Source organism: Spermophilus citellus (genome assembly GCF_964194105.1).
Source record: "Spermophilus citellus genome assembly, chromosome: 12".
Classification (NCBI taxonomy): domain Eukaryota; kingdom Metazoa; phylum Chordata; class Mammalia; order Rodentia; family Sciuridae; genus Spermophilus; species Spermophilus citellus.
The window spans coordinates 106554207-106582168 of record NC_138198.1 but is presented as its reverse complement, the minus strand read 5'-3'; the positions used below and the strand labels follow the sequence as shown (position 1 = coordinate 106582168).

At 35.8% G+C, this 27962-nt stretch overlaps 1 protein-coding gene across 1 annotated transcript; it reads left to right on the top strand.

Moving 5' to 3' along the window:
* On the top strand, nucleotides 1–27962 carry ACAA2 (acetyl-CoA acyltransferase 2). Its single transcript, XM_081262782.1, has 10 exons — nucleotides 1–224; nucleotides 9154–9320; nucleotides 13990–14118; nucleotides 16452–16568; nucleotides 17816–17963; nucleotides 19493–19668; nucleotides 20058–20187; nucleotides 24052–24122; nucleotides 26198–26352; nucleotides 27537–27962. Exons 1-10 carry the CDS (start codon nucleotides 209–211, stop codon nucleotides 27619–27621), a joined length of 1194 nt encoding a protein of 397 aa, XP_081118908.1. The 5' UTR covers nucleotides 1–208; the 3' UTR covers nucleotides 27622–27962.

Below are 27962 nucleotides of genomic sequence, written 5' to 3'. Positions count from 1 at the left end.
ACGTAGCACCTTTGGTTCCCACGGGAGGGCGGGTGCGCGCCGGCGGCTGGATAACCTTGGCGTGCGGAGGACGGGCCTGGGGGCTCCGGGCCCCGGGGAAGTAGGCGAAAGGTCGGGGGCGGGGCCTCGCGGGCCCCAATAGGAGTGGGCCCTGGATCCCTGAGCTCGCTGCACCAGAAACATCCGCCGCCGGGACCGACTTGCAGCCATGGCCCTGCTCCGAGGTGAGCGCGGCCCCCTTCTCTCCTCGCCCCTCGGGTTCTGTTCCCCACTAGGCGGGCTTCCGCTTCTGGGCTCGGTGGACCTTCAGGGGTCGTCGGGTGAAGTTCCTTCAGTCTTTCCCGTCCTGTGAGGGGACTTGAGATTGCCTTAACGAGAAAACGCTTTTAAGGCACAGGCGACTACTTTTTCGGTGCAATTTCCAGGGGACTGAGTGGAGGCCAAGGTTAACTTGTTTCTGACTTTGGAGATCACTCCTTCGCCTAGTAGTGACTTTCGGGTTCGAGCTCAACTATTGGGAAAAATGAGGTGGTCCCGAAAGCTCAAGGGGGCCTGGAGGAGAGCGGGGGCTATAGATTCCCTGCTGCCTGGTCCTGGTCGCGGCGTAATGTGGACTTGATGTTGTCAGGGAATTTCCCCTCCGCTGGCCTGCTGAATTAAAAGCGCTTGATGGTGGTCTGTTTGAAGATCTGGCTTACTCCCTTTTCTGTTCTTTTAGTTTGAGTGACTACAGGAAAGTGCAGGCATCCAGTGTGTAACTTTTCCCCCCTTAATTATGTAAAATCCTTTTTTACATAATTACACAATCTGGAATTTTAAAGATGTGTCCTGTTAAAGAACATTCAGGTAGAAAATGGATTAAGGACTTGAGATCCTTGACAGAATATAAGAACCTGTCTTTTGGGTGTTCTAGGGACCAGTATGATCTGTGAAGAAGGTATGGTTTGGTTTTTGTAAATTCAGTAGAATACAATACAGGATTTGAAGCAGAGAGTGACAGCATCTGATTTTTATTCCACCCATTTCCCCACAACTGTAGGGCTGCTTCTGTTAGAATAAGGAGATCACTTTAGGATCAATTGCAGAAGTCCAGGCAACAAGTAGCGATGACTTTGTATGGGGACCATGGAATTGGAGGAAAGAAAGAGGGATGATTTGGTAGAAAGTGGTGATAAATTGGCTCAGGGCACTAAATGAGAAGTCAATGACTCTGATGATACCACTTGTGGACTTAGTAAAATAGGGAGAAATAGATTTGGAAAGGAAGACTGTGAATTCAGCTTTAGGCAAAGAAGTTTTTGATGCCTGTGAAACTCCCAGGTGGAAATTCCCAAATAGGGGAATCTGGAAGTCAGAATAGTCAAAATAACACATGAACAAAGCAGATGAAAAGTAGGTTTTCTGAAGCAAAAATGCAGTGTATCAAGTTTCCTACAATGCATATTTCATTTTATCAGTGCCCTTCTCAACTTTGAACTTACTACACTTACTTAAGCAACATGTTTTTTTTCCTTTTTTATTACCTCACTTTTTTCGTTTGTATTTTAATTTGTTATATATGACAGCAGAATGCATTACAATTCATATTACACATATAGAGCACAATTTTTCATATCTCTGGTTGTACACTAAGTAGAGTCACACCATTCACAACTTAGATGCCCTTCAGTAGATGAATGGATAAAGAAAATATGGTATATATTCACAATGGAATATTATTCAGCATTAAAAGAGAATAAAATCACGGCATTTGCAGGTAAATGGATGAAGCTGGAGAATATAATTCTAAGTGAAGTTAGCCAATCCCCCCCCCAAAAAAAAAAACAAATGTAGAATGTTTTCTCTTGATTTAAAGATGCTGATTCATAATGTGGTGGGGGAGAGGGCATGGGAGGATTAGATGAACTCCAGATAGGGGAAAAGGGAGCAATATTTTTTTTAGACTCATTCTGAAAAACTAATTTATTTAAAAGCTGCCTTGTAATAAATGTGCTTTTTTATTTTTATTTTTATTTTTTTGGTGCTGGAGATTGAACTTATAGCTTTGTGAATACAAGGCAAGCACTCCACCAATTGAGCTATATCCCCAGCCCATGGCTTTCCTTTTAAAAAAGAAAGTTTTTATTGGTTTCTCATTTTACTATTTCATTAGTTCTTATTACCCTTTTTTTTTTTTTATAACAGACCCCTTTGAAATTTTGACAGAAACAATGAACCCAATAAAATATTATAAATCAGCACCTGTATTAAGGAAATATGTTAGACATAGTGGTCATTTTTTTTCCAGTTTTTAAATTTCACAGAGAAGGACACTAATGTCCCAAAAGGTAAAGTGTCTTATCTATAACAACACAGGTAGTTATTAACTTCATTAAGAGCACAGAAGTTGAACTTCTAGTAGTGACTATTATAGATTATAATACATCAAAGACAAGGCTCACCTCTCAAGTTGCATACCAAGTGCTTGCAGGACCAGTGGTAAGAAGAGCACATGCCTGATTATTGTAAGAAAAACGATACCTTTGAATAGGAGTATAATTAATACTGGTAAAGACTATCAATAACTGATCTGATTTTAGTCAACAAGAAGAACCAATCCCTCTTCCATCCCAATTTTTATTAGCACCTACCCAGTGTTTGGCAGAAGGTTTTCACCCAGCAAATTCTACTTTTGCTCATAAGCTTTATTGGGTAGTTCATGTCGCCCCTCAAGGCAAACAGGCAGGGCTATTAAGTTACTTTAACTTCTGAAAGAGAAATGGATGCCTCAGCAGTTTTCTTAATTTGTTCTAATTGTGGTCTTGAATTAGTAACGAAAGAAGTCTAACGAAATGAGTAAATATTTACCTATGATCTTCATGGAAAGATAGGCAGAGTTCTTGCTTTGCTCTTCCTGCTTTTCCTGTGCTGTCAAATCAGCACACCTAGACAGGCCCTTTCTTGGAGTTTTTGACTCACTACTCTTCACTGTCTATTCACTGTTCTTTAAGTTTGGAAATCTAGTATCTGAATTTTCAGAGCCTTTAAAACCAAGAAAAAAAGATGTAAGATTTTAGGTTGGCATTAAAGATTGCTATATTTAAACCTTTTTTTAATTTAAAAATTTTTAATTAATTTATTTTTAATTTATATATAACAACGGAATGCATTACAATTCTTATTACATATATAGAGCTCAATTTTTCATATCTCTGTTTGTATACATAGTATACTCATACTAATTCATGTCTTCATACATGTACTTTGGATAATAATGATCATCACTTTCAGCCATTATTAATTACCCATGCCCCCTCCCTTCCCCTCTCACCCCTCTGCCCTATCTAGAGTTCATCTATTCCTCCCATGCTCCCTCTCCCCATCCGCACTATGAATCAGCTTCCTTATATCAAAGAAAACATTCGGCATTTGGTTTTGTGGGACTAGCTAACTTCGATTAGCATTATCTTCTCTAACTCCATCATTTATCTGCAAATGCCATGATTCTGTTCTCTTTTATTGCTGAGTAATATTCCATTGTGTATATATGCCACATTTTTTTTTATCCATTCATCTATTGAAGGGCATCTAGGGTGGTTCTACAATTTAGCTGTTGTGAATTGTGCTGCTATAAACATTGATGTGGCTGTGTCCCTGTGATATGTTTTTTTAAAATCCTTTGGGTATAGACCGAGGAGAGGGATAGCTGAGTCAAATGGTGGTTCCAGTCTTAGTTTTCTAAGAAATCTCCATACTGCTTTCCATATTGGCTGCACCAATTTGCAGTTCTACCAGTAGTATATGAGTGTACCTTTTTCCCCACATCCTCACCAACACTTATTGTGTGTCTTCATAATAGCTGCCATTCTGACTGGAGTGAGATGAAATCTTAAAGTGGTTTTGATTTGCAATTCTCTAATTGCTAGTGATGATGAACATTTTTTCATGTGTTTGTTGATTGATTGTACATCATCTTCTGAGAAGTATAAACCATTTTAATTGTTTTTTTTAACTATAGATTGACACAATACCTTTATTTTGTTTATTTGTTTTATGTGGTGCTAAGGATCGAACCCAGTGCCTCACATATATGGGCAAGTGCCCTACCACTGGGCTACAGCCCTAGCCCCTGTTTAAACTTTTTGATAACCACATAACCTTAGCATCAGGTCAAATAAATATTGACCAGGTTTTAAAATGCCTTATGAAATAACAAGGGAAAATCTTTAAATTGTCTTTGTCTTTGTGTCTGTACATCTGAAATTATCTTTAAAAATATATTTAAAGGTTTATAATAAATATTATAAGTACTTATAATAAATATAGTTAAAGATTTAAGAGGAAATACAATTTTTATTGATTTTCTTCTTTCAAAATAATTGTATTTAGTTAAGCCCTCACTCAAGCTAACCTTACAGTCTGGGAGCATCAAGTAAGGAGCAGTGCTATGGTAAGAAGGAAGTTCTTGTTATATTTTCTGCCTGTACTTTTTCTTTTATAGTGTCATATATTTTGCTGCTAACACTGCCCCTCACAAATGCTTTCTTTGATTATGAAGTATGGGGGAGAAACTTCTGAAAGGAACTTTGCAGAGAAACATTAAATTAACTTCCATTGTTTCTGAGAAGTTATCACTGGTCATTCAGATCATTCCCTGTATGCAAATGTCATTTTTCTGAGTGCTTTTAAGAGTTTTGTTATATTTGAATTTCAGAAGTTTAACAGTGACATTCCAAAGTGGGAGGGGAGATGTGTGTGTGTGGTGTGTTTCTTCTGTTGGGAGCTTACATCTACACATTCATGTCTTTTATCAAATTTTTACTTATTATTCCTTCAAATATTTTTCTACCTATTCACTCTTCACTCCTTCTATGACACCATAACTGCTGTCAGTCCTTAAATTTCTACCCATTTTTTATTTTTTAAAAATTAACAAATGTTTTAAAGCAATTTTTTATTAAAAAGTTTTATAGAAAAATTGAGCAAAGAGTACAGAGCATTTCCATGTGTCCCTCATCCCATCATAGTTCCTTCCCCATCAATAGCATCTGTCATTAATGGGATATAATTGTTACAGTTGCTGAACTAATATTGGTACATTGTTACTAATAAAAGTTTACAGTTTAGGGCTGGGGATGTGGCTCAAGAGGTAATGCGCTCGCCTGGCATGCGTGGGGCGCTGGGTTTGATCCTCAGCACCACATAAAAATAAAATAAAGATGTTGTGTCCACCGAAAACTGAAAAATAAATATAAAAAAAATTCTCTCTCTCACTCTCTTTAAAAATAATAAATAAATAAATATTTTAAAAAGTTTACAGTTTATATTAAGGTTCCCTCTAAGTTTTAACAGATATATAAATGATATGTAATAGCTTTACAGCATCATGCAGAGTAATTTCACTTCCCTAAAAATCCTATATAGTTTACCTTTCATCCCTGCCTTTGAACCCCTAGCAAGGACTTATCTTTTTATTGTCTCCATAGCTTTGCCTTTTCCAGATATTATATAGTAAGAATCATACACTAGGCTGGCAATATAGCTCAGTTGGTAGAGTGCTTGTCTTGCATGCACAAGGCCCTGGGTTCAATTCCCAGCATCACACACACACACACACACACACACACACACACACACAAAAGAATCATACACTAGTGGCCTTTCCAGATTGACATCCATCTCTTAATAATATGCATTTAAGATTATTTCTTTTTATAGTTTGATACCTCATTTCTTTTTATCACTGCATAATATTCCATCATGTGTACCCCAGTTTATTCATCTATTGAAGGACATCTTAGTTGCTTCCACGTTTTGACAATTATGAGCAAGCATTTGTGTGTATGTTTTCAAATCATTTGGGTAAATACAAAAAAATAAAATTGCTGAACCATATGGTTAAAGTATGTTTAATTTTGTAAAAAACTACCAAAGTGTCTCCCAAAGTGGCTATACTCCTTTGCATTTCCACCAGCAGTGAATGGATTTCTGTTGCTCCACAACCTTACCAGTGTGTGATGTTGTCGGTGTTTTGGATTTTAGCCATCCTAATAGTTGTGTAGTGGTATCTTCATGTTTTAATTGGCAACTCCTAATGACATGATGTTGAGCAGCTTTTCACATTGCCATCTGCAATCTTATTTGATGAGATATCTGTTCAGTTTCTTTGCCTATTTTTAAATTGAGTTTGTTTTCTTATTATTGAACTTTAGGAGCTCTTTATATATTGTGGATACCAGTCCCTTGCCATATAGGTGTTTTATAAATATTTTCACCTAGTGTGACTTGTCTGAAATTTCATGCTCTTAACAGTGTCTTTTTTAAAGCAGATTTTTAAATTTTTAATTAAGTCCAACTTAACAAATTTCCTTTCATGGATTATTTTCAATTGTTTTTCTTCCTACCCTTCAGATTAGATAATTTCTATTTATCAATATTCAACATCACTGAATCTTGCTTTTTTCATTTCTATTCCATTGTTAAGCTTATTCAGTGAATTTTAAATATTAGATATTAATTACATAAATTTTAGAATTTGTTTTTGCCATAATTTCTTTGTCTTTGCCAAAATGTCCTATATTTTATTATGAGTTATATTTTTCTTTACAAACTTGAGAGTATAATTATGATAGCTGTTTAAAATCCTTGTCTGCTAATTCTAACACCTGGGTCTTCTTGGGGTTGGTCTCCATTGATTGTCTTTTTTATTGAAAGCCACATTTTCTTGTTTCTTCATATGTGGATTAATTATAATACAAATGAAGCAGATGAAACATTATAGAGTTTGAATTTTTGTTCCTTTGAAACAAAAATTATTATATTGTATTACATTGACTTCTTTTGTCCGAACTTAAATTACAAATTATGTCTTCCTCTGTAACAGGCAGCAGTTCAAATGTAAGGTCACTGTTTTTAAACTTGGTGAGATGATTATTGTCTGTCCTCCATGTGCATGGTTAGGAGTTCATCTAGATACTTAGACAGAATTTATATAAAATTGGGATTCTTTCTCTGTGGTGCTTCTCCTTCCCAGATTCTCGGTCATTTTCCAGCAGCTGTGGTTGCCATGAACTTTGTCATCTGATTTTTCAAGTCATTATGACTATGAGTTCCTGAATTGTAGTTATTCCATGCAGCCTGGACTACTAGCCTTCCAGTTATTGCTATAAATAAATTGGACTCCTACTCTGTACTTTTTCCTATCAGCTTTTGTCTATCTCTGCCTATTTGTATTCATTTCTAAGAATTCTTAGATATTGGCTGGAGGCTTTCATTGTTATCTGTGGGAGAGTTGGTGAGATGGGAGCATACTAGACCACGATCAGAAACAGAACTATGGAAATTAGGAAGAAGGCATGCAAAGGGGAACACATAATGAAGAAAATACCAATATAGAAATAGGCAAAGACTATTAAGGAAAAAGGATTAGAAGACATCTACAGAGACTTGGGAAGCCATAGTATGGCACAGAATAACCCAGCTGCCAGACAAAGCACTTCTAATGCACCAAACTAATATTTATGGCCTTTTATGAAGACCTAAAAATTTTACCTAGAGAACTGAGTAGATCTTAGATTATGGTTAGACATGTTGTTCTTCACATTCCTTATATTGTAAATTTTTCAGTCAGAATGAGGAGAGACTAATATTTTTTAAGCTAGATTTAAGTTTGTTCCATGGAAGGGAGATCATGACTATAAGCTGAAGGATTGTGATTAGATATAAGCAGTGGTATAATGCTTGAATAGTCTGGATTATAGGTTAGTATCTTAGCACATGTGGAAATGTGAACTCATGTTATTTTGGGGAGAATCAATTAGTACCTGCAAAATATCTAATATGAAATCTGTCACTCAGGCAGTGCCTCTGTTTGTTAGCTATAACATTTACCTTGTGGAATTGTTGGGAAGAATATATATGTGTGAAAGTGACAAAATGTCCTTATTAGCTCCATAAGCTCTGAAGAGTCTTGCTTAACAGCAATAAACACACAGGTAAAAGGTGACTTATTTTTTTCCCATCTTATCCCAAAGGTTAAAAGATAATAGCAAAAGATCATAGTATTTGAAATGTATAATTGCAGTCATCCTGGCATACAATTCAAAGTATCATAAATTCTATCTGTCTTGAAATGTAATAGAACTAGAGTTGGGGGAAGACTTGATAAACCAAGTCAACCCAACATGGGGACAGATCGTTCATTCTGTTGTCCTTTCTGGACATGCTACTTCAGGTAGTAGAGTGTGCCTTCCTGGTGAAATTTTTCTAGCAGAAGTTAGAGCCTCTTGTCAGGAATTTTCTAGAGGAAGTTCTTATAGGGTGAGTGAGCACTTGGCCTCTGACAACTTCAAGGTTCTTCCAGTTTGGAGATTATATGATCCTAATACTTAGGCAATATATTCCAGCAGTTAGAGGAAGCATTTCAGTTTTCAAAAAATGTTTCTAGCATTATAAAGCACCTGAGGACCAGAATGTTGTCTTAAATGGAATGAATTTGCATTGTAGCATGCAGTGCAGTTCTTGGTACCTACCTGATTGTAGGTATCGATCAAACCAATAACTCATTGAGGCTCTGCTCATGGGTATGACTCATTCTGTATTTTTCTCTATGAGAGAGACTTTCAATTATTGTTTTAGTCAGCTTTTTATCATCATGATCAAAATACCCAAGAACAACTTCAAGAGAAGTTGATTTGGGACTCACAGTTTTAGAGGCCTCAGTCCATATACAGCTGACTTCATTGCTCTGGGTGCAAAGTGAGGCATAACATCATGGCCGAAGAGTGCAGAGTAGGAAAGTTGCTCACCTCATGGCAGCCAAGAAGCAGAGAGAAGGAAGAGAAAAACAACCACAGAGGAACAACCCTTCCAGGGCACATTCCCAGTGACCCGCCTCCTCCAACTGTGGCCCACTTGCCCATAGTTACCACCCGTAAGTCCATTCAAACTAGGATGACCTGATTCTTGGTTATAGCTCCTACAATCCAATCACTTAACCTCTGAACATTCTTGCATTAACACAGGAGCTTTAGGGGGAACATCTCAATCCAACCATAACAATTATTTAATTGAATATTGTACTTTAGAATAAGTTTTCACAGTGAGATTATTTAAAGCATGTTAAGGATACTGGCTAATCTGTGAATGTTTATAAATCTCTTCTCATTGCATTAGGTGTGTTTATTGTTGCTGCTAAGCGAACACCCTTTGGGGCTTATGGAGGTCTTTTGAAAGATTTCACGGCTACAGACTTGACTGAGTTTGCTGCCAAGGCTGCCCTGTCTGCTGGCAAAGTCCCACCTGAAACTGTTGACAGTGTCATTGTAGGCAATGTCATGCAGGTTAGTAGAGCAAAGTATTCGCTTCATTTGCTTTCTTTGATCATTCCCTAAAATAATTTCTTCAACATGACATCATGATGAACAAGATCATAATACTTGAAAGTATTTGAAATTTTTAGTAATCCTTTAACTCCAGAAGTGGTAGCATACATAATTCAAAGCAGCATATGTTCTGGAAACCATATATCTGTCTGACTTCCGTGCATTTCAGTACTTCTTAAACAGCAGATTGACATGTGAAAGTAATTGATTTTCTCTCTGTATTACCCAAGGAGGTACATTAGTTAGATTTCTGCTACTGTGACAAAATGCCCAAGATAATTAAAAAGGAGGAAGAATTTAGTTGGCTCACAGTTTTTGAGGTTTCAGCCCATGGTCACTTGGCCCTATTGCTTTGGGCCTGTGACTGTGTGGTACATCATGGTTGGAACACATCGGGAAGGAGGCCTGTTCATGCCAACCAATGAAAAGAAAGAGATACAGGAAGAGGCCACAGCCCAAATATCCTCTCTGAGGGGATGCCCCCAGTGAACTAACTGCTCTCACTGACCCCTACCTCCCAAAGGTTCTAACATCTCCTAAAGTACCATAGGCTGGGGACCAAGCCTTTAATAAACATGGGTTTTTTGAGAGATATTCTATATCCAAACTATAGCAAGAGAGTAGCAGACCCAAGTAATAAACACACTTCCCATAATCCTTATACATTATAGGAACTTGGTCAGTGTTTGTTGTCAGAAGTAAGAAATTCCCTTTCCCTCTGTCTTCAGTATGTGGTATGCAAAGTACATCATCCACAATCAGATTATTGAAAGTTGTATATTCATTCATTCAAAGTATATAAATATCTATTGGGTGCTTAGAAAGAAGCTATTTTAGGTGCTATGAGAGCATCTAAAATGGATCAGAAGGGATATGGATCAAGAGAAAGTTATAATCTAATAGAGATGATAAGGCATATTTTTAAAAAAGATGCCAGTGACGTGATTGCAATTAAAGGAAAGTGGCACTAGGCCTTGAATTTGAACTTGTTCTTTCCATCTTGCCAATGTGTATCTTCACATCCAAAAAAAAACAGTGACATTTTATGTTTTGCAGTTATTTGTATTGAACCTAAAACATTTTCATGAAGAATACTTGATATTAGTTCTCCTTTCTGCTTTTTTCTTGAACTATTACTTCTAATCTAAGAAAGCATTTGAGCAGATCAAATAGAAATAAAATACTTTTGATTTTTGTTTTTCCTAGAATTTATTTTAAAAGAAATGAATTTATTCTAAAATCCTTCCATTTTCCTGCTGCACAGGTTCTTTGAAACTTTACAACAAAGTCATTTTGAGTAGTATCAGTTTCATTGTGTTCATGCCTCTGTTCCTAAAGGCAGTCTTTTTTGCATTAAGTTTCCTGAAAGGCTGAGACACAGTTTCCTGGTAAGGGTTTAAGTGTTTAATGGAGGAATATTTGGGAGTAGGCCTTTGTGGACAGAATAGAGAATAAGCATCAAATAACATTTGACAAATACCACAAAGCTATTTTTCTAAAGTTGAATGTTACTAGATGTCACTTAGAATAAATAAGTTTTACTTTTTTCTTAAGAAGCAATGAAATGCAATCTGGATTATTTTTATTACCTAATTGTCCTAGCTAGAATCTCAAGAGTTGAATAGAAATGACAGGAAATGGTTTATCTATATCTTATTCCTGATCTTAGGGAATTGTATACAGTATATTGTCACAGGAAATATCATAATAGCTGAGGAGCTTTTATATATGCCCTTTCTCAAGTTATGGAAATTCCCTTCTGTTCCTAGTTTGTTGAATACCATGAAAGGATATTGGGTTTTGTCAAATATATATATTTGACAAATATATAAATTATATATATATACACATATATATTACTATTGACTGAGATGATCATAGGAGTTATATTTTTTATTCTATTAATATGATTGATACATTAATTAATTTTCAGATATTGAAACAGTCTGTGTTCCTGGAATATGTCCAAATTGGTCATGGTGTATATTTCTTTTATTCATTGCTAAATTCAGTTTACTAGTATTTTGTTAAGGATTTTAATATCCATATTCATAAAAGACATTGATTGATCAGTAGTTTTCTTGTGATACCTTTGTTTAGTTTTAGTATCAGGATAAATGGCCCTATACCATGTGTTGGACAGACATCCAGTCTCTTCTGTTTCTAGGAAGATTTGTCAATAATTCGTATTCTTCTTTAAATGTTTAATAGAATTCTTTGGTGAAGCCATTCTGGAATTATCTTTGTGGATAGTTTCTTGATTACTAATTTAAACTCTTCACTTGTCTACTCAGATTGTCTGTTTCTTCTTGAGTCAATTTCTATAGTTTATATCTCTAGAAATTTGTCCCTCTTGTTTAAGTGATCTAATTTGTTGCCATTTGACTGTTCATGGTACAGTTGATTTTTGCTACTCACTGTAGTTATGTTATATAGACACCATTAACATTGAATTAGCAAATGATGTCCAAAAAACAAATTACAACAAATTTAGAGTTCTAATTGACTTGTACTTACAACTGTAGGATTACACAGCACCTTGTTCTTTAAAACAGAATGAGTGTTTCTGTGAGCTGAGCACAGGAGGTTGGCTTTATAGGCAGAAAAGGACTGAAGAAAACAGAAGCAGAACAAAAAGAGATTGATTATGTCAATGTTACTTTCCTTCTAGGGTTAAAATAGAGGGGATATCCTTATTACACTGACTCAGGTTGACTAGAATCTCCCGTTTTGCAAAAACTGGCCTATTGAAAAGCTCAATTTGATTACATGGAACTTAGCATAAGTGACCCCATTGTGGTTTGGTTTGATCTGCTGGGAGCTAGATCAGGAGCCTAGTTCTACTAAACCATTGCTCCCAGAGGAAAAACAGGGTCACATTCCTGCAAGTCTCTGGTCACATTTTTATTAACCATTCAAGTACATATCTTTGTTTTATGTATATTTCTGTTTTAGGGCACCTCATTTAATTTATATTATTCATTCATTAACATTAAACTGATAACCAAAGCACAATTCATGCCTGAGTGTAGTTTTTCTAATATACGTATGTTTTCCATGAGGCACATCACCGCCTTCTTTTGCTTTAGGAATACTAGACAGCACTTCATCATTATGCTTGAGGGCCATTTTAAACAGCAAATTCACCAGCAAAAAAAGCACAAAAATGCAAACAACATGGCATTCAGTAGACTACAAGAAGGACACATGTTTATAGTGTGAAAGCTAAAACAAGAAGGCAGAGTATCACTTGGTTCAACCTCAACTGGAAAGGTGTGTATCTACAACTCAAATTTTTTACTACTCTGCTCATGTTTAACCGCAGACATGCTGCAAGTACTGATTTTTGGATTATGTTATAAATTTTAGCAAATTGGTGAATTTGCAAAGATGGAATCTGTGAATAGTGAGGATCTACTTACTATATTTTGAACTTGCCTATTTAGTCCACACTATTTTGATAGGTATTTAAAGTTCTTGATGATAAAGTACGAATGTACTGTGTTCTAACCCAGACCCTTGCACATGATTCTGCACAAGTGAGGAACTTGAGAGTTATATAAACCAGAGTTCCCACTTCCAGGGAATGGTAGAGTCTGGATTCCAGTCTATATCTCCTAACTTCTAGCCTGATATTCTTTTTATTATCTCAAATTAGGGCTTTTATTTTTTGAAGCAGCTATTTTACCAATCTGGACACTACCAATCTGGTATTATAAGAGATATAATTACAAAACAGACAAACCTTGGCAAAAGAATATCACCTCTAGCCTTCTGATTTAGTTGGTTTGGTCAGAGGCTTCAGCAAAAGTGTGTTAGTAAAGCTCCTGGGGTTATTCCAGCCAGTAGCAAGGTTGAGAACCACAGTCTGGATACATTCTCTATCTTTCAAAAAAGCCTATTTTGTTTTTCTTTTTGTTTTATTTTGTTTTTATGGTTCTGAGGATTAACCCTAGGGTCTGTGCATGCTAGGCAAGCACTCTACTATAGAACTATACAACCCCAGGTCTGTAGTCCATTTTTAAGTAGCTCTGTTAAAATTTCCATCTTATATTGAGGACTTAATACAAGAATTTCTCTATGTAGCAAGCATCCTTAGTGTGTTTAAAAAGCAATTGACAGTGATAGTATAACATTGCAAATGTATTTCATACCACTGAACTAGTATGAATGGTGATGATCAATTTTATATATATTTTACCACTATAAAAATGGAAAAAACACAGTTGACCAAATTATAGTATTTATCAAATCATAGGCACATATTATATAAAATATGCTGTAGTATATGCGTCATGTTTTACCTTAGGGCCATGTAGTTTATCATTTCTTTTTTTTTTTTAAAGAGAGAGTGAGAGAGGGGAGAGAGAGAGAGAGAGAATTTTTAATATTTATTTATTTTTTTTAGTTCTCGGCGGACACAACATCTTTGTTGGTATGTGGTGCTGAGGATCGAACCCGGGCCGCACGCATGCCAGGCGAGCGCGCTACCGCTTGAGCCACATCCCCAGCCCCATGTAGTTTATCATTTCTGATAGGTTGCCAACATTTCCATTTCTGTTGTGTTTGTTTTAAAGGCCTGGATTTATAGAGGAAATTCTTTTTCTTGTCCCTCTGTCTGATCTAGAGTTCTTCAGATGCTATATACCTGGCAAGACATGTTGGTCTGCGAGTGGGAGTTCCAGAAGAGGCCCCAGCTCTCACTGTCAATAGGCTCTGTGGCTCTGGCTTCCAATCCATTGTGAATGGATGTCAGGTATGGCAACATTTTGTTTAATTCCATGAACATATGCTAATAGTTATTAGAAGAAATGATCCACTTCAGTAGAACACTTTATTTAGCTTTTTCATTTTATAGAGCCTATTAAGAGAGGTCAATATTTGACATTTCTTGGGAAAATATTCATAAGAAGAAAATAGTTTCTCAAACACATTAACCTTTAAGAATGATTGAAGTAGAATCTTCAAGTGGAATATGCCAGTCACCAAATGATTCCACTTATGTGAGGCACATAGGGTAGTCAAATTCATAAAGACGAAAAGTAGAATGATATTTTCCAGTAACTAAGGGGCAGGAAGAAGGGGAGGTTAGTGTTTAGTCAGTATGGAGTTTAAATTTTACAAGATGAAAGCAGTTCTGGAAACATGGTAGTAATGGTTGCAGTGCAGTATGAATGTGTTTAATGTCACTGAACTGAGCACTCAGATGGTTAAAATGGTAAATTTTATGTATATTTTGCCACAATTTTTTCTTAAAAAAGCTAATCATGACTATCATTTTTATTGTGTGGTTCCTGTATGCCAGGCACTACCTGAGATTTACATTCATTATCTTCACAGTCATCCTTTGAAGCAAGAACTATTATTATTATTATTCCCATTTTATCAGGCAAGGAAACTGATTATTGTAGAAATGAAGGTTATTAAGTCACAGAGGCAGAATTTGAACCCAAGTTTGAGAGTTACCCGTGAGGCATTCTGAAATACTGAATAAAGACTATAAGGCAAGAAGGGGAGTTGAAGAATTTAAGAATATCCCAGAAAGTGTATTTTATTACCAAGGAACTCAATAATACCATTGGTAGAAAGTCTTTTCATTACAAAATAAGAGACACAGAGATATTGTAATGAATAAATAATTTTCACATGAATTTACAATAATGTGTCTTAAATAGTGCTCTGAATTTTCTTGGCTTTAATTTTTTTCCTCTTTTTTTAGTGATTTTTTTAAAAAATAAGTGACAGCAGGAATGCATTACAATTCTTATTATACTTATACAGCACAATTTTTCATATCTCTGGTTGTATATAAAGTATGTTGACCCCTATTCGTGTCTTCATACTTGTACTTTGGATAATGATGTCTATCATATTCCACCATCCTTGCTAATCCCCTGCCCTTTCCCTTTCCTTCCCACCCCTCTGCCCTATCTAGAATTCATCTATTCCTTTCATGCTCCCCCTCCCTACGCTACTATGAGTCAGCCTCCTTATATCAGAGAAAACATTCAGCATTTGTTTTTTGGGGATTGGCTAACTTCTCTTAGCATTATCTTCTCCAACGCCATCCATTTACCTGCAAATGCCATGATTTTATTCTCCTTTATTACTGAGTAAAAGTATATATGCCACATTTTTTTTTATCCATTCATCCACTGAAGAGCATCTAGGTTGGCTCCACAGTTTAGCTATTGTGAATTGTGCTGCTATAAACATTAATGTGGCTGTGTCCCTGTAGTATGCTGTTTTAAGTCCTTTGGGTATAGACTATAGCTGGGTTAAATGGTGGTTCCATTCCCAGATTTCCAAGGAATCTCTATACTGCATTCCATATTCGCTGCACCAATTTGCAGTCCCACCAGCAATATATAAGTGTACTTTTTCCCCACATCCTCGACAGCACTTGTTGTTTGTCTTCATAATAGCTGCCATTCTGACTGGAGTGAAATGATAATCTTAAGAGTAGTTTTGATTTGCATTTCTCTCATTGCTAGAGATGATGAACTTTTTTTTTTATATATTTGTGGATTGATTGTATATCCTCTTCTGAGAAGTGTCTGTTCAGGTCCTTGGCCCATTTGTTGATTGGGTTGTTTGTTTTTAATATCACATTCTTAGAGACTTATTGTTTCCTGAGAAATGCAGACAATGGAAAGAGTTGGAAGAATGAAATTAATTCTTTTTTATAGATTCTCCAGATTGACCTAATTATTGTAACTCTTGTCTTTCAGATGTATCCATTAGTAGAATAGATTTTTCTTTTGCCTGTTTAATGGTTTTGTCCTTTATCATACACTTATGCCAATATTAACATCTCTGCAAGTTTTCAAGATTTATATCAAGAATTACAGTTCTTAGCCAAAATTCAGGTAGGGTGTGTTACTCAGGCATGAACTATTGAAGTCTATTAGTTACCCTCCTATTTCTTGGGAATACATATTTTAATATTTGCTTTATAATTATTTCAAAGTATTTGCTTTGGGTCACTAAGCTAGGACATGCTATTAATTTATAAAATCTTTTGTACTTCTGAATACATACTCCAAGTATAATAAAAGAACTTTTTTATTATTGTCTGATTTTAAACAGGAAATTTGTGTTAAAGATGCTGAAGTTGTCCTTTGTGGAGGAACTGAAAGCATGAGCCAGGCTCCCTACTGTGTCAGAAACATTCGTTTTGGAACCAAGTTTGGAACAGATATCAAGGTTGGAAACTTTAAAATTATTTAAAATCACTTAAAGTAAATAATTTGAATAAATATGTATTCATTTGTAATTTTAATAACTTTTTAGGGAAAATACTATTTTGAAACCCATTTTGTTAATCGAGTATTGGCAAGATATGAGTAATTTGAAATTTGCAAACTATTTCATAACCCTACTTTGGTTGTTAGTTTGACATTTGAATCCACATAGAATTAGACTTAACATGTTTGCCTAGGGATGGGAGAGTCATCCCTACTAAATGATTAGTAATCTGAGTAATTAAATCTGTACTTATAGAAATTATATTTCTAGGACAACCCGCCATTGAATAGATTTCTTCTTCATTTACATTGTCTTTGAATACAAATTATACTATCCCAAGTGAGCCAAACAAAAATTGATCCTTCCATCATGGAGAGCTATAACACAAGAATATTCATACTGATAAAGAATGATCACTATTGTTCCCATATGAAAGAGCTAAGAACATATTTACAATAGTAATGATTTACTTACACTATTCACCTGGTTTCTCGCCTGGCTCTTTTGGAAGCTAAAAGGAATAACACTTAAAGAATGTATGTTTTTCAGCAGAATTTAAGATACCAAATAAACTTGAGAAATCCTTTGTAAAGACAGCTCAGTAACTCAAAGGTGCCAAGGCAGCAAATGGGACACACTTACCAGAGACTTTAACTACTTGGATAATAATTAAAAATCCTTTCTGATACTTAAGGCCCCTCTCTCGGGTTCTTTTCAACCTAGTAGTAACTGATAGAACCACCTGTACTGTCACTGAATGCATGGCCTGGTAAAGGAGCACAGGCATTTCCTGTAGTGCTCATGAATGGTTTACAGAGATGGCCCAAGTAAAATGTAAAATAAGGACTCGGTGTCAAGTTTCTTACAAATTACAACCATGAGGATTTAATTTTCAATCATAGGGCAACTTCCTATGTCCTCATCTTACACGTTCAGTACTGTTAGCTCTCTCTAGAGCTCCATATGTAGAAGCCAAATGAATGTGTGCATTTGATTGTGAAATGTTGCAATTTGGAGCATTTTTTAAAAATATTGGATTAAAAATATCACAGACCCCAATACGAATGGTAATAGCAAATATCTATCAGAAAGTCCAATTTTACTTTTTTATTGGAGTTGTTGATTATTTAAATTTAAAAATTATAACATATTACTTTCAAAAGACTTCAACAAATCACTGTTTTAATGTTTTTTGTTTTTTACAGATGGAAGATTCTCTGTGGGCAGGATTAACAGATCAACATGTTCAACTCCCCATGGCAATTACTGCAGAGAATCTTGCTGCAAAACATAAAATAAGCAGAGAAGAATGTGACAAATATGCCCTTCAGTCACAGCAGAGGTGGAAAGCTGGTCAGAAAAACTGAGTAAAATCATTATCTATACAAAAGGTTTTCAACCTTTAAGATGATAACAACTGTACAATAATATTAGCTTAAAATTCATTCCTTGAAAAAATAACATTTTTTCATTATTCCTTTTATTTTAAATAATAAGATATTTTATTGCAAAATTAACTAGGAAATTTCTCTTTTGAAATACGTTCATAGTATTTAAAAGGTTATAATATTCCTTGGCCCTATCTGGATATGTGAATTTTGTCCTAATGGGTCCTATTATAATAGAACATGAAGAGGCATAGGGTACCCTCCTTCAGCGGTGATTGCTCACTGTAGTAGCTGAGACAGAGAGAATGTCCTTTCCCAGGAGTCATGTCACAATCACAAGGGGAAGAGGCAATATAAAGAACCACTGGGTATCTTTATGCTCCTTTCTTCCATTCCTAATGGGAATCATTGCATCTGATTCAGAGACTTGATAAACCCAAGACCCTAGCTGTAGTGTTCTTATGAAACACACTGCTATTGATCCAGTCCAAAATGAACATGATAGCACCTGGCTTATCCATATGGCAGTTTGAAGGAATCTGTTAAGTCTTCTGAAAAAGATTTTTTAAATTAAATTGTAAAAAGGAAGCAGAAACTCTTATTTAGGAGTGGTAAATAGTTGAAGTAGTGAAGGTAAAGTCTATCTTAACATTTTGGAAGGATAAGTGAAATAGAGCTGAGGCCATCCAGTTCATGTGGGCTTCTTAGTTATACATTTCTAGTAGAGGGGTATTGGTCTAGAGATCAGGCACTATCAGTTATATTTCGAGTTTTGCCAAGTAAGTCTAGTTCTGGACAAGTTATCTGATGTCCGTCGAGTCATTTATTCACTTCACATATGTAAAACAGAGATAACTATATCTACCTTTTCTATATATCTCAGAGAGTTATTGTAAAACCAAATAAGGGCAGATAAGGGGAGTATTTTTCCAACTATAAAATGATATAAAAATTAAAGTGGTATTATTCCTGACTCACCCTGTCTGCAACTATTAATTACTATAGTCGGTGGAGGTTCAAAGTAGATTAGATGTCTTATATATAATTGTACATGTGATAGCTCATATAATTTCTTCAGGTTGTCTCTCATTGTTAAATTTCAGTTATAGGTTACTTGGTGGCATAGACAACTTGGTAACTTTTTAATTACTTCTTATTTCAGTCAAAGAAGTTAAATCCATGTAGTGCCATTAATACCTATAGATAACTGACAAATGCTGCTAACAGTTTAGCAGTATCTTGTTAAAAAATAAATGCAGTTTTAAAAAATAAAAATGATCATTTTAAAAAGATTCAAAATGCATTTGCATAGATGCAGGACAGTATGTCGAATCCTTCAATAGGGAAAACAAGTTGTATAAGTAGTAAAAGATTGTATTAAAGTACATTGTGAGCAAAGAGTAGCCAGAAATTAAATTGAAGGACATGTTTGATTTCTTGTTTCTCTTCTTTTTTGGGTTTTTCATTCTTACAGTAGTCTTTCTGCTATTTCAGCTAATGATGCTGGCTTCTTTAATGAGGAAATGGCACCAATTGAGGTGAAAACAAAGAAAGGAAAACAGACAATGCAAGTGGATGAGCATGCCCGGCCCCAAACGACTCTGGAGCAGTTAAATAAACTTCCTCCAGTGTTCAAGAAAGAAGGCACTGTCACTGCGGGGAACGCATCGGTTAGTGTCACCACACACCCATAAGCTTAAACTCTATTGATATGTCCCTTGTCATGAAGTCTCTTTTAAAAACTTTCATGCTAGTCTAGTCTTCCTGGTAGTGTTTGAATTCTGTTAATTTGTTTTTTCCCAGTCCAACACGAAAGTTCACTTTTCCTTGATATTCTTTCCTATTTTCACCTAGTGAAGTTGTATTCTGTGCCTAAAACAATTGCTATAATCCACCAGAGTACCACCATGGTACTTGCTATGTCCCAAGTTATGCTACTGCTTGCTATGTACAGCCTCATTTCTAATTCTAGTCTATTAGTAATACGGCACCATTAGTTTAAACCTTGACTAACTAGATTCTTTTACCAGTTAGTTAATCTACTGTTTTTGTTTTCAAGGGAGTATCTGATGGTGCTGGAGCTGTTATCATAGCTAGTGAAGATGCTGTTAAAAAACATAACTTCACACCACTGGCAAGAATTGTGGGCTACTTTGCATCTGGATGTGATCCCTCTATCATGGGTATTGGTAAGTCAATAGTGAAACAAATCGATTCTTTTGTATTTCTGGAGATAGGACTTCTTTGTCCCCCAGGAGTCCTGAAAAAATAGCCAAATCTAGGTCTCTCATGGAGAATGGGAGATTGGTTATCAGTCATTTAAGCAAATCATCTTTATGAAGAACTGTCCTGGACACAATAGGAAAACCAAAACTATGCAAACTCCCTGTGGGCAGCAATTGTATCTTTTTTTTTTTCTTTTGTGGTACTGAAGATTGAACCTAGGGCCTTGTGCATGCAAGGCAAACACTCTACTAACTGAGCCATATCCCCAGCCCCAGCAATTTGTCTATTTGAGATACCTAAAATTAACACACAGAAAGTAACAGAGGAGAATGACGTGGTTCTGACAGGATCAAATAAATATGAGATGGGAGAAATCATGGGATGGACTAGAGAAGGCCGCTCAGAGGAGATGGCACTACACCCCCCCCTGGGTGTTCTATGCACTGTCACTAAAGGATCTCACTCAGTCTTCCAACTCCCAACTCCAAACCGTGAGACTTTTGTGAATGAGAAAATTGAAGCTTAGGGAGATTTAAAGGTTCCAAATCAGTAAGTGATGAGGCCAGTATGTGAATCCGGGTATCTCTAATTAGAGTGCTCTTTTCATTGTGAATTAAACACATTATCTCAGGAAGTCAAAGTAGTTCTCTCCTGACTCAGTTGAGGCTTATCAGCAAAGTGTAGACTTATAAGCAGTTATCTAGATTGACACTGTACTAGCTAAAGGAAATTTAGAATTCACTGCAAACATGTATAGTCTTGACTTAAAACTTTTACATTAGAAGTAAAAGAGCTTTTTGTTGCATAACTAACTAGGTACCACAGAAGCTGAGGATTTTAATAGTTCTTGTCATCTTTCTTTGGAGAAACAGAAAGTCAATTAGGTGCCTCACTTGCAAAAATTAGACTGGTACTCTGAGACTTTGATTTATTCCACCAATGATCTTCACCCCCAAGGAAAAGCCTACTCCAGGGTAGGGATTTCAGATTCTGATAGGACCAAAGATTTTCCTATGCACTTAGGACTTTTCAGATTTGCTTGGTTTTTAATATGGGTCCCAAGAAGGAAGGAAGTTAAGATATTGCTGAACTTCCATCCCTGAGACCTTAAGTATAGACCTGCAGTTCCTGCTCAGATAACACCACCTATGCTGATTTGGGATTGAGCCAATATCCAACTGCATTTGCTACCATAACTTCCAGTAAAGATTTGTCTCTATGAATTCCTAGGAAAGAAAACTGGCATATTCATAGCTTGCGAGTTTTCACCACTTGTCTCAAATTTATGTCAGCAGTAATGACATAATTTTAGACATCAGCTAAAAATCAGATTGTTTTTTCTGTTATATCCTTAAAAGTTTATTGTATTCAGCTACCCATGATCAGCAAAACATAGCTTTTGTCTTAGAAGTAGAAGATAGCTTGAAAAATGAAACATCTGTGTATTGGTATGGCACATACATTTCAGGATCTAGAGCAACAGTTCCCACCCCAGGTGATCATCAAAATCCACCAGCAACCCCATCCCCAAAGACTGTGTTCCAGTAAGTCTGGAATGGAGCCCAAGAGTATGAGATTTGGGGATTTTTTGTTTTTTTTTTTTTGTTTGTTTGTTGTTGTTGTTGTTTTTGAGTACCTACATGCATTGATGGTCCTCCAAATTTATCTTATTGTCTAAATAAGTAATTTATTTTACAGTTTTTCACTCTAATCTCATTTACTAGGTTCTTAAAGATTAGCATTAGCAGGCTGGGGATGTAGCTCAGTTGGTAGAGTACTTGTCTTGCATGCACAAGGCACTGGGTTCAATCCCCAGCACCCCAAAAAAAAAAAAAAAAAAAAAGCATTAGCAAAGAAAGGTTTAAAGTACAGTGAATGCAAAAAGATTTTCTTTTTCCCTCAGAGCTTGAGCAGAGGAATACATGCCATGTCTCACAGTGTCAGATGCCTTCTTCACCTAGAAGCTCATCTGTCACTTATAGTGTGGGATTAAACAAGGTAACTTAGACAAAGCACCTCAGTTGAATCAACAGGTTATTGAGCATCTAGTGGAGGCTAATTGGCTAATCTAGTTCCTCATTTGTGCAGGTACCTAACATGTAGTAATCCATAGCCATGCAAAACAGCTGCAGACCTAGGGGGAAAGGGGACTTGAAGAGAACAGTAATGGCTCTGAGGAAGTGCACAGTTATAGATACTGTTCCCTAGAACTCTGGAGATGGCAGTGATGGAGATCAATGGATAGAACTTTGAACCTTTTTAGACTGGAACAGCTCTAGTTTTATCTTTAGTAGGTTTTATTTGTAGAAAAAAAAATTCAGTGCTTTAAAAGACAAAGGTTAACAACCCATGCAAAAAGCATATTTTAATTGAAGCTTGAAGCCCACAGTCACACAGCTGTGAGTGACAGGAGACAGGGTTAGAAATAAGGTCTCCTTGTAAGAAAGCCAAATTTTTCTGAGTCCCAGGAATAAATAGAATGGTCTGAGAAGAATATAATCCAGAGTGGTCTGGGAAGGGTCAGGTTGTGGCCCTACATATTGTTAGAAATGACTCTAATGGTTCTGAGTTAGCATGAACATATTGAGTGAGCTTACTGATGTTTTTGAAGACATGGAAGTGCGGACAATATCTTAGCACTGTCAGGTTTCAATCTGTGTATCTTTTACCCTTTCTCTTTAAAGTTAATGATCTCAGGTGTTATAGTAATGTAGAGCTGACACAGTCTCCTGACCATGCCAGATAACGGATGCTATACTGTTTACTACCCATTCATTTTCATGTGTTGGATATACAAAGTGAATCTGGAATTTAGAGTCCATATTAAATCAGTCGCCACACAGAACTGCTGCTTTAAATTGAAAACATTAACTGGATGGTCCTACTCAATAAACAGACTTGTCCAAAAAGCATTTAAACTAGGCAACAAAGCAAGTTAGCATTATATTTAAATTGCATTGTGTTTTCTTATAAAGATTCATTTTCCATTTTACCTTACATATAATTGAAACTCATTACAAAAATTTGAGACTTGAATTCAATGAAATATACCATATATTTTTTTCTTGGTAGACATTTATGGCAGTTTTATACTCCAAGAATGAATAGAAAAACAGATAATCTTCTCTAGCCAGACTTTTTAACTTTTAGAAAAAAATATTGATTTACCTAAAAATTATGACTGATGTTAACTGGTGATCATCAGAAATCGGGAGCTAAATTGTGGTTTGTGTTTCAGAAATCTTGGGAGGATTTCTGTTTCTTGAGTAAGGGGTCATGTTTCCTTAACTTGTCTGCCTTCTCTTAGAGTTACAAACATTTCTTTAGTTCATATATCTTCTCTCCGTGAAGTGTCTGGAGCTTCCTGTCTGCTCTACCCCTGTGGAGATGCTGCTGCTATTTCTTCCCTTTTATCTATGTAGGCCTGAAAATTCAGAATGTAACATGCTCACTTCCATAATATGACTACACATGGTTTACAACCCCAGGAGAGCATTCATTCTGCTTGCCCATTTGAGATCAAGCATGGTCTATAACTTACTGTGAATCCCATATATGTCTTCTTTGGCTATTTGGAATCCTAAAGTCGTTTCTGATAGAACTTTTCATGTATGTCTGTCATCTGCAGTTTGACTACATAGTCAAACACCCTTTCACTTTGGTTCCAACTTCTGCTTTTTTACTGTGATATCAATTAATATGTGCTGGCAAGGTAGTAAGATTTGTGATTGCTAAAAACTATCACATTATTTCTTCCTTGTTTTGTAAAGGAGAAGTTTATATATAAGTAAGATGATTTTATTTCTATATAACTTATTCTTGTACAGGCCCTGTCCCTGCTATTAATGGAGCACTGAAGAAAACAGGACTGAGTCTTAAGGACATGGATTTGGTAGAGGTAAGTGTTCTGTTTTTAAGACATGAATAAGCCACCTACTTTTATAACATAAATGGCTTTAATTTTATAGCTCTTTTGTTTTGATCCTAGTAATCTTTTCAGATGGGTTACATCTAAGCAAGCATTACATGACTTGTGCTGGTGCTTTACTTATATTTGAATAATTTGAACTGATTTCTCCTTCAAAGTATAAGCTCCTAGAAACTTCTTAGGACTTTATAGAACCCAATCACCTTTTATACTATCAATATGCCTGGTGATTGAAAATTGCAGAAGATGGGAGAGAATAATACCCTTAACCCTGTTTTAAATAATAAAGTCAAAATATATAAGCAAAAGAATTGACCTAATAGAAAAGCACTATCTAGTACTAAATCTAGCAGTTTCTTGCCCTTCTCCCCAAATTAAGGTTCCTCCCAAACTTATCTTTGGCTTTTATACTGTAGTTGTGTCTTGATCTGGGATGTGCCTATCAATTTTTGTCAATGGCAATTTAAATTTATTGGTAGAGTGATTTTCTGTATGTGTGGTGCTGGGGATTGACACATGCTAAACACATGCTCTACCACTGAGCAGCCCCAAGCTTGACTTTTTTAATGTTAATATTAGAACAAAGATGTACTACGCTTTTAGCATAATTAAAAGAAGAAACAGAGAAGAAAGTTATGATGATACATTCTACATTTGGGGAGTATTTGAAAATTTTAGGTAATTGAGCTCATTCTGCTTGACATTGGGAAATATTTGGCATTGGGAAATATTGAAGTTGATAGAGAAGAGGTAGGCACATGTTTGATTTCCTGTGTGGCAGTATATCACCCAGGAAACAATGGTTTTTAGAAAAATAAATGGTTTAACCTTAACTCTGCTTCTATTCTTAATAGATTATAGTACAGAGTCTCAAGAGCTGCTTAATTATCATATTTGTATCAGCAAATATGTACCTCTACAAAGTTTTTCATAATCATTTATAAATGTATAGATACTCAAGGACATAGTTCTCAGCAGTTTTCCCTGGCTTCAGAAGCCCACTTTCACAATGTATTCTAGATCTTTTGGTATCTCCTTAAAGATGAATATATATACACATACATAATATATACACATATGTATATATGTGTGTATATATATATATAATATACACACACACACATATACATATATTAGAATGTTGATTCCAAGGCACCATTTTGGAGAACACAAAAATATAATAGGAAAGAGAACAAGACTAAAATTTAACCCCAACTCTATAAAAGTTATCTTTCTCAAAATCAGTTTTCTTTCTAAAATTCCTATACTAAAGTCAGGAAAATACAGTACTGTAAATGAAACAAGGCGATTCTCATAGCCAGACTTGGTGAGTATGTAACCATGGGATTCCTTTCAGTTCTACCACATTTCAACATAATCACCATTCCCTTTGTCTGTCACTTTCTTTTTGGAAGGATGGCCCTTAGTACTGGATAATAATAGCAACAGCCACACCCTGAGTACTTGCTATGTGTCATGTAATCCACTAAATACCTACTGTTCATGATTTTATTTAACCTTGACCATAACTCTTAACATAATACTATAGTTGAATTTTGCTATTGAGGAAATGTGAGTTTAAAGACACTATAAAGAACATGCACAAAGTCACACACTAATAAATGATGTAACCAAGACTTGAACCTTACATCTGGCTACAAAACATATGGGCTTTCTGCAGCATCTCACTGCTTCTAGTGTGTGTCCACTTCTAGGATTACCAAGAATTTATTTCTTTTAAGGGAGACATGGGATTTAAAGTATTGTTTAGTAAATATACCCATTTTTAAGCCTTATATCTTTTGTAAAGGAACATACTTCTAGATAACCTTGAACATGTTTATTTTGACTGATATTAATGAATACTTTCTTCTCTATCTCTCTTAAAACCTAATATCTGTATACAGAATGAGAATAAATTCACTTAACATTGTGGGATAATTTAAATAGGAAGAAGTAACAGAATTAGCTTCAATATGAGTAAACGTTTGCTTAAAAATAAGTTTGTGGAAAAAAGATTTTATCAGTGTTAACTTTTTTCAAAGGTGAATGAAGCCTTTGCTTCCCAGTATTTGGCTGTTGAGAAGAGTTTGAGTCTTGACCCAAGTAAGACTAATGTGAATGGAGGAGCCATTGCTTTGGGTCACCCATTGGGAGGATCTGGATCAAGAATAACTGCACACCTGGTTCATGAATTAAGGTACTTGCTAGAAATTGCTGCTTTTGGGATGACTATTTTTAATGGAAATGTATAAATTTAGGTTTCCTCATGACAATGCATATCCTGTGCACTGGCTCTGAGCAGGAATAAGCTGTTGGGCAATACTTTGCAACTGGCCTTCCAGAGAGGTCGGGTGACTTGTTGGTGGCTCTGCATTTGGGAATCTGAGCTCTTCCTCATGTTAATTTTGTGCACTGTGCAGCCACCCAGCGTGTTCACTGAGGGTGCAGTGCACATCTGGTCCTTCCCTGATGCTGGTGAGCAGATGATGAGGCCCTGGTCTTCATGGCATTTTAATTCCTGCTGCAGTAATAAAACAAAATTACTTAAGAAAATAAGCAATTATTGAGTAGGTACTGAGCTAGATACAATCCTTCGAGGAATCTTAAGGAAGCGGGCAGTTAGGGTCTGAGCTAAGTTTTCCCCTTCACTGTCCAAGGCTGCATGGAAAACTGTGGATTCAGTACTCTCTAGTTTTGATAGAAGAGCTCTTCCTCCTAGCCCTGTGCAGTTTGGGGCCATTTTGCACTGTTAGTAGGAAAATTGCATATGAAACTAAATATATGAGTCTGTTAGGCTAGAGTAAATGGGACTCATTTCACTTAATAATTCACTGAGTTGAAATGAATAATTAACATGTACAAAAATAATACCTGGGTAATTTTCTCATTGTCACCATATCAGAACTGAGGAGTAAAAACAGATGTCACTTTGTCTAGTTTTATTTTACTTTTTTTTTAAACTCAGGGTACATTTTTTTTTATATACAGGCACATGCCACAATGCCCAGCTTGTTGTTTATTTTTGAGTAAAAATATTCAACTCTCCAAATTATTTTCCCTATTGTAACTATAAACCAAATTTGAAGATTGGGAAATGACTGGGAAGATGAACTGATGAATAATACAAATGTGGGGCTGGAATTGTGGTTTAATGGTAGAGCGCTTGCCTAGCATGTATGAGGCACTGGGTTTGATCCTCAGCACCATATAAAAATAAAATAAAAGTATTTGTCTACCTACAACTAAAATATATATATATATATATATATATATATATATATATATATATATATATATATATTACAAAATGCAAATGTGACTAAAATCCATTCCATGTATTAATTCTTGAGAGTAGATTTCAGCCATTGTTTTCTTTCTCAGGCGTCGAGGTGGGAAATATGCCGTTGGATCAGCTTGCATTGGCGGTGGCCAAGGCATTGCACTCATCATTCAGAACACAGCCTGAGAAGAACAAGGAGCCACCTATGCTCCACCATGCTTTACTTGGCCAGGCCACAGTGAAACAGGTGACCTCCAGAGCTGCTGCCACAACTGGCCAAGTCATATCCCAGAAACAGTGATTGAGTTTGATCATACCTTCGTGAGGCAAAAATACATTTATCATGAATAATAGCCCATGCCATAAGCAAGTTCTTTCAAATTTACACCAGTCTAATACAATGTATTCCTGAACTAAAATCCAATTAAGGAAAGCCTTAAGGAAAATGGAATCCTTGCCAAATATGCATCACTATGCCTTAGATAATATGATTACAAAGAAATTTAATAAATGTTGCCTTAACTTAA

Excerpts from the sequence above, each read along its gene's own strand:
- ACAA2 (XM_081262782.1), top strand. Across the intron at positions 9,321-13,989 it reads TTGTAGGCAATGTCATGCAG|AGTTCTTCAGATGCTATATA; the intron begins GTTAGTAGAGCA and ends TGTCTGATCTAG. Across the intron at positions 14,119-16,451 it reads CCATTGTGAATGGATGTCAG|GAAATTTGTGTTAAAGATGC; the intron begins GTATGGCAACAT and ends GATTTTAAACAG.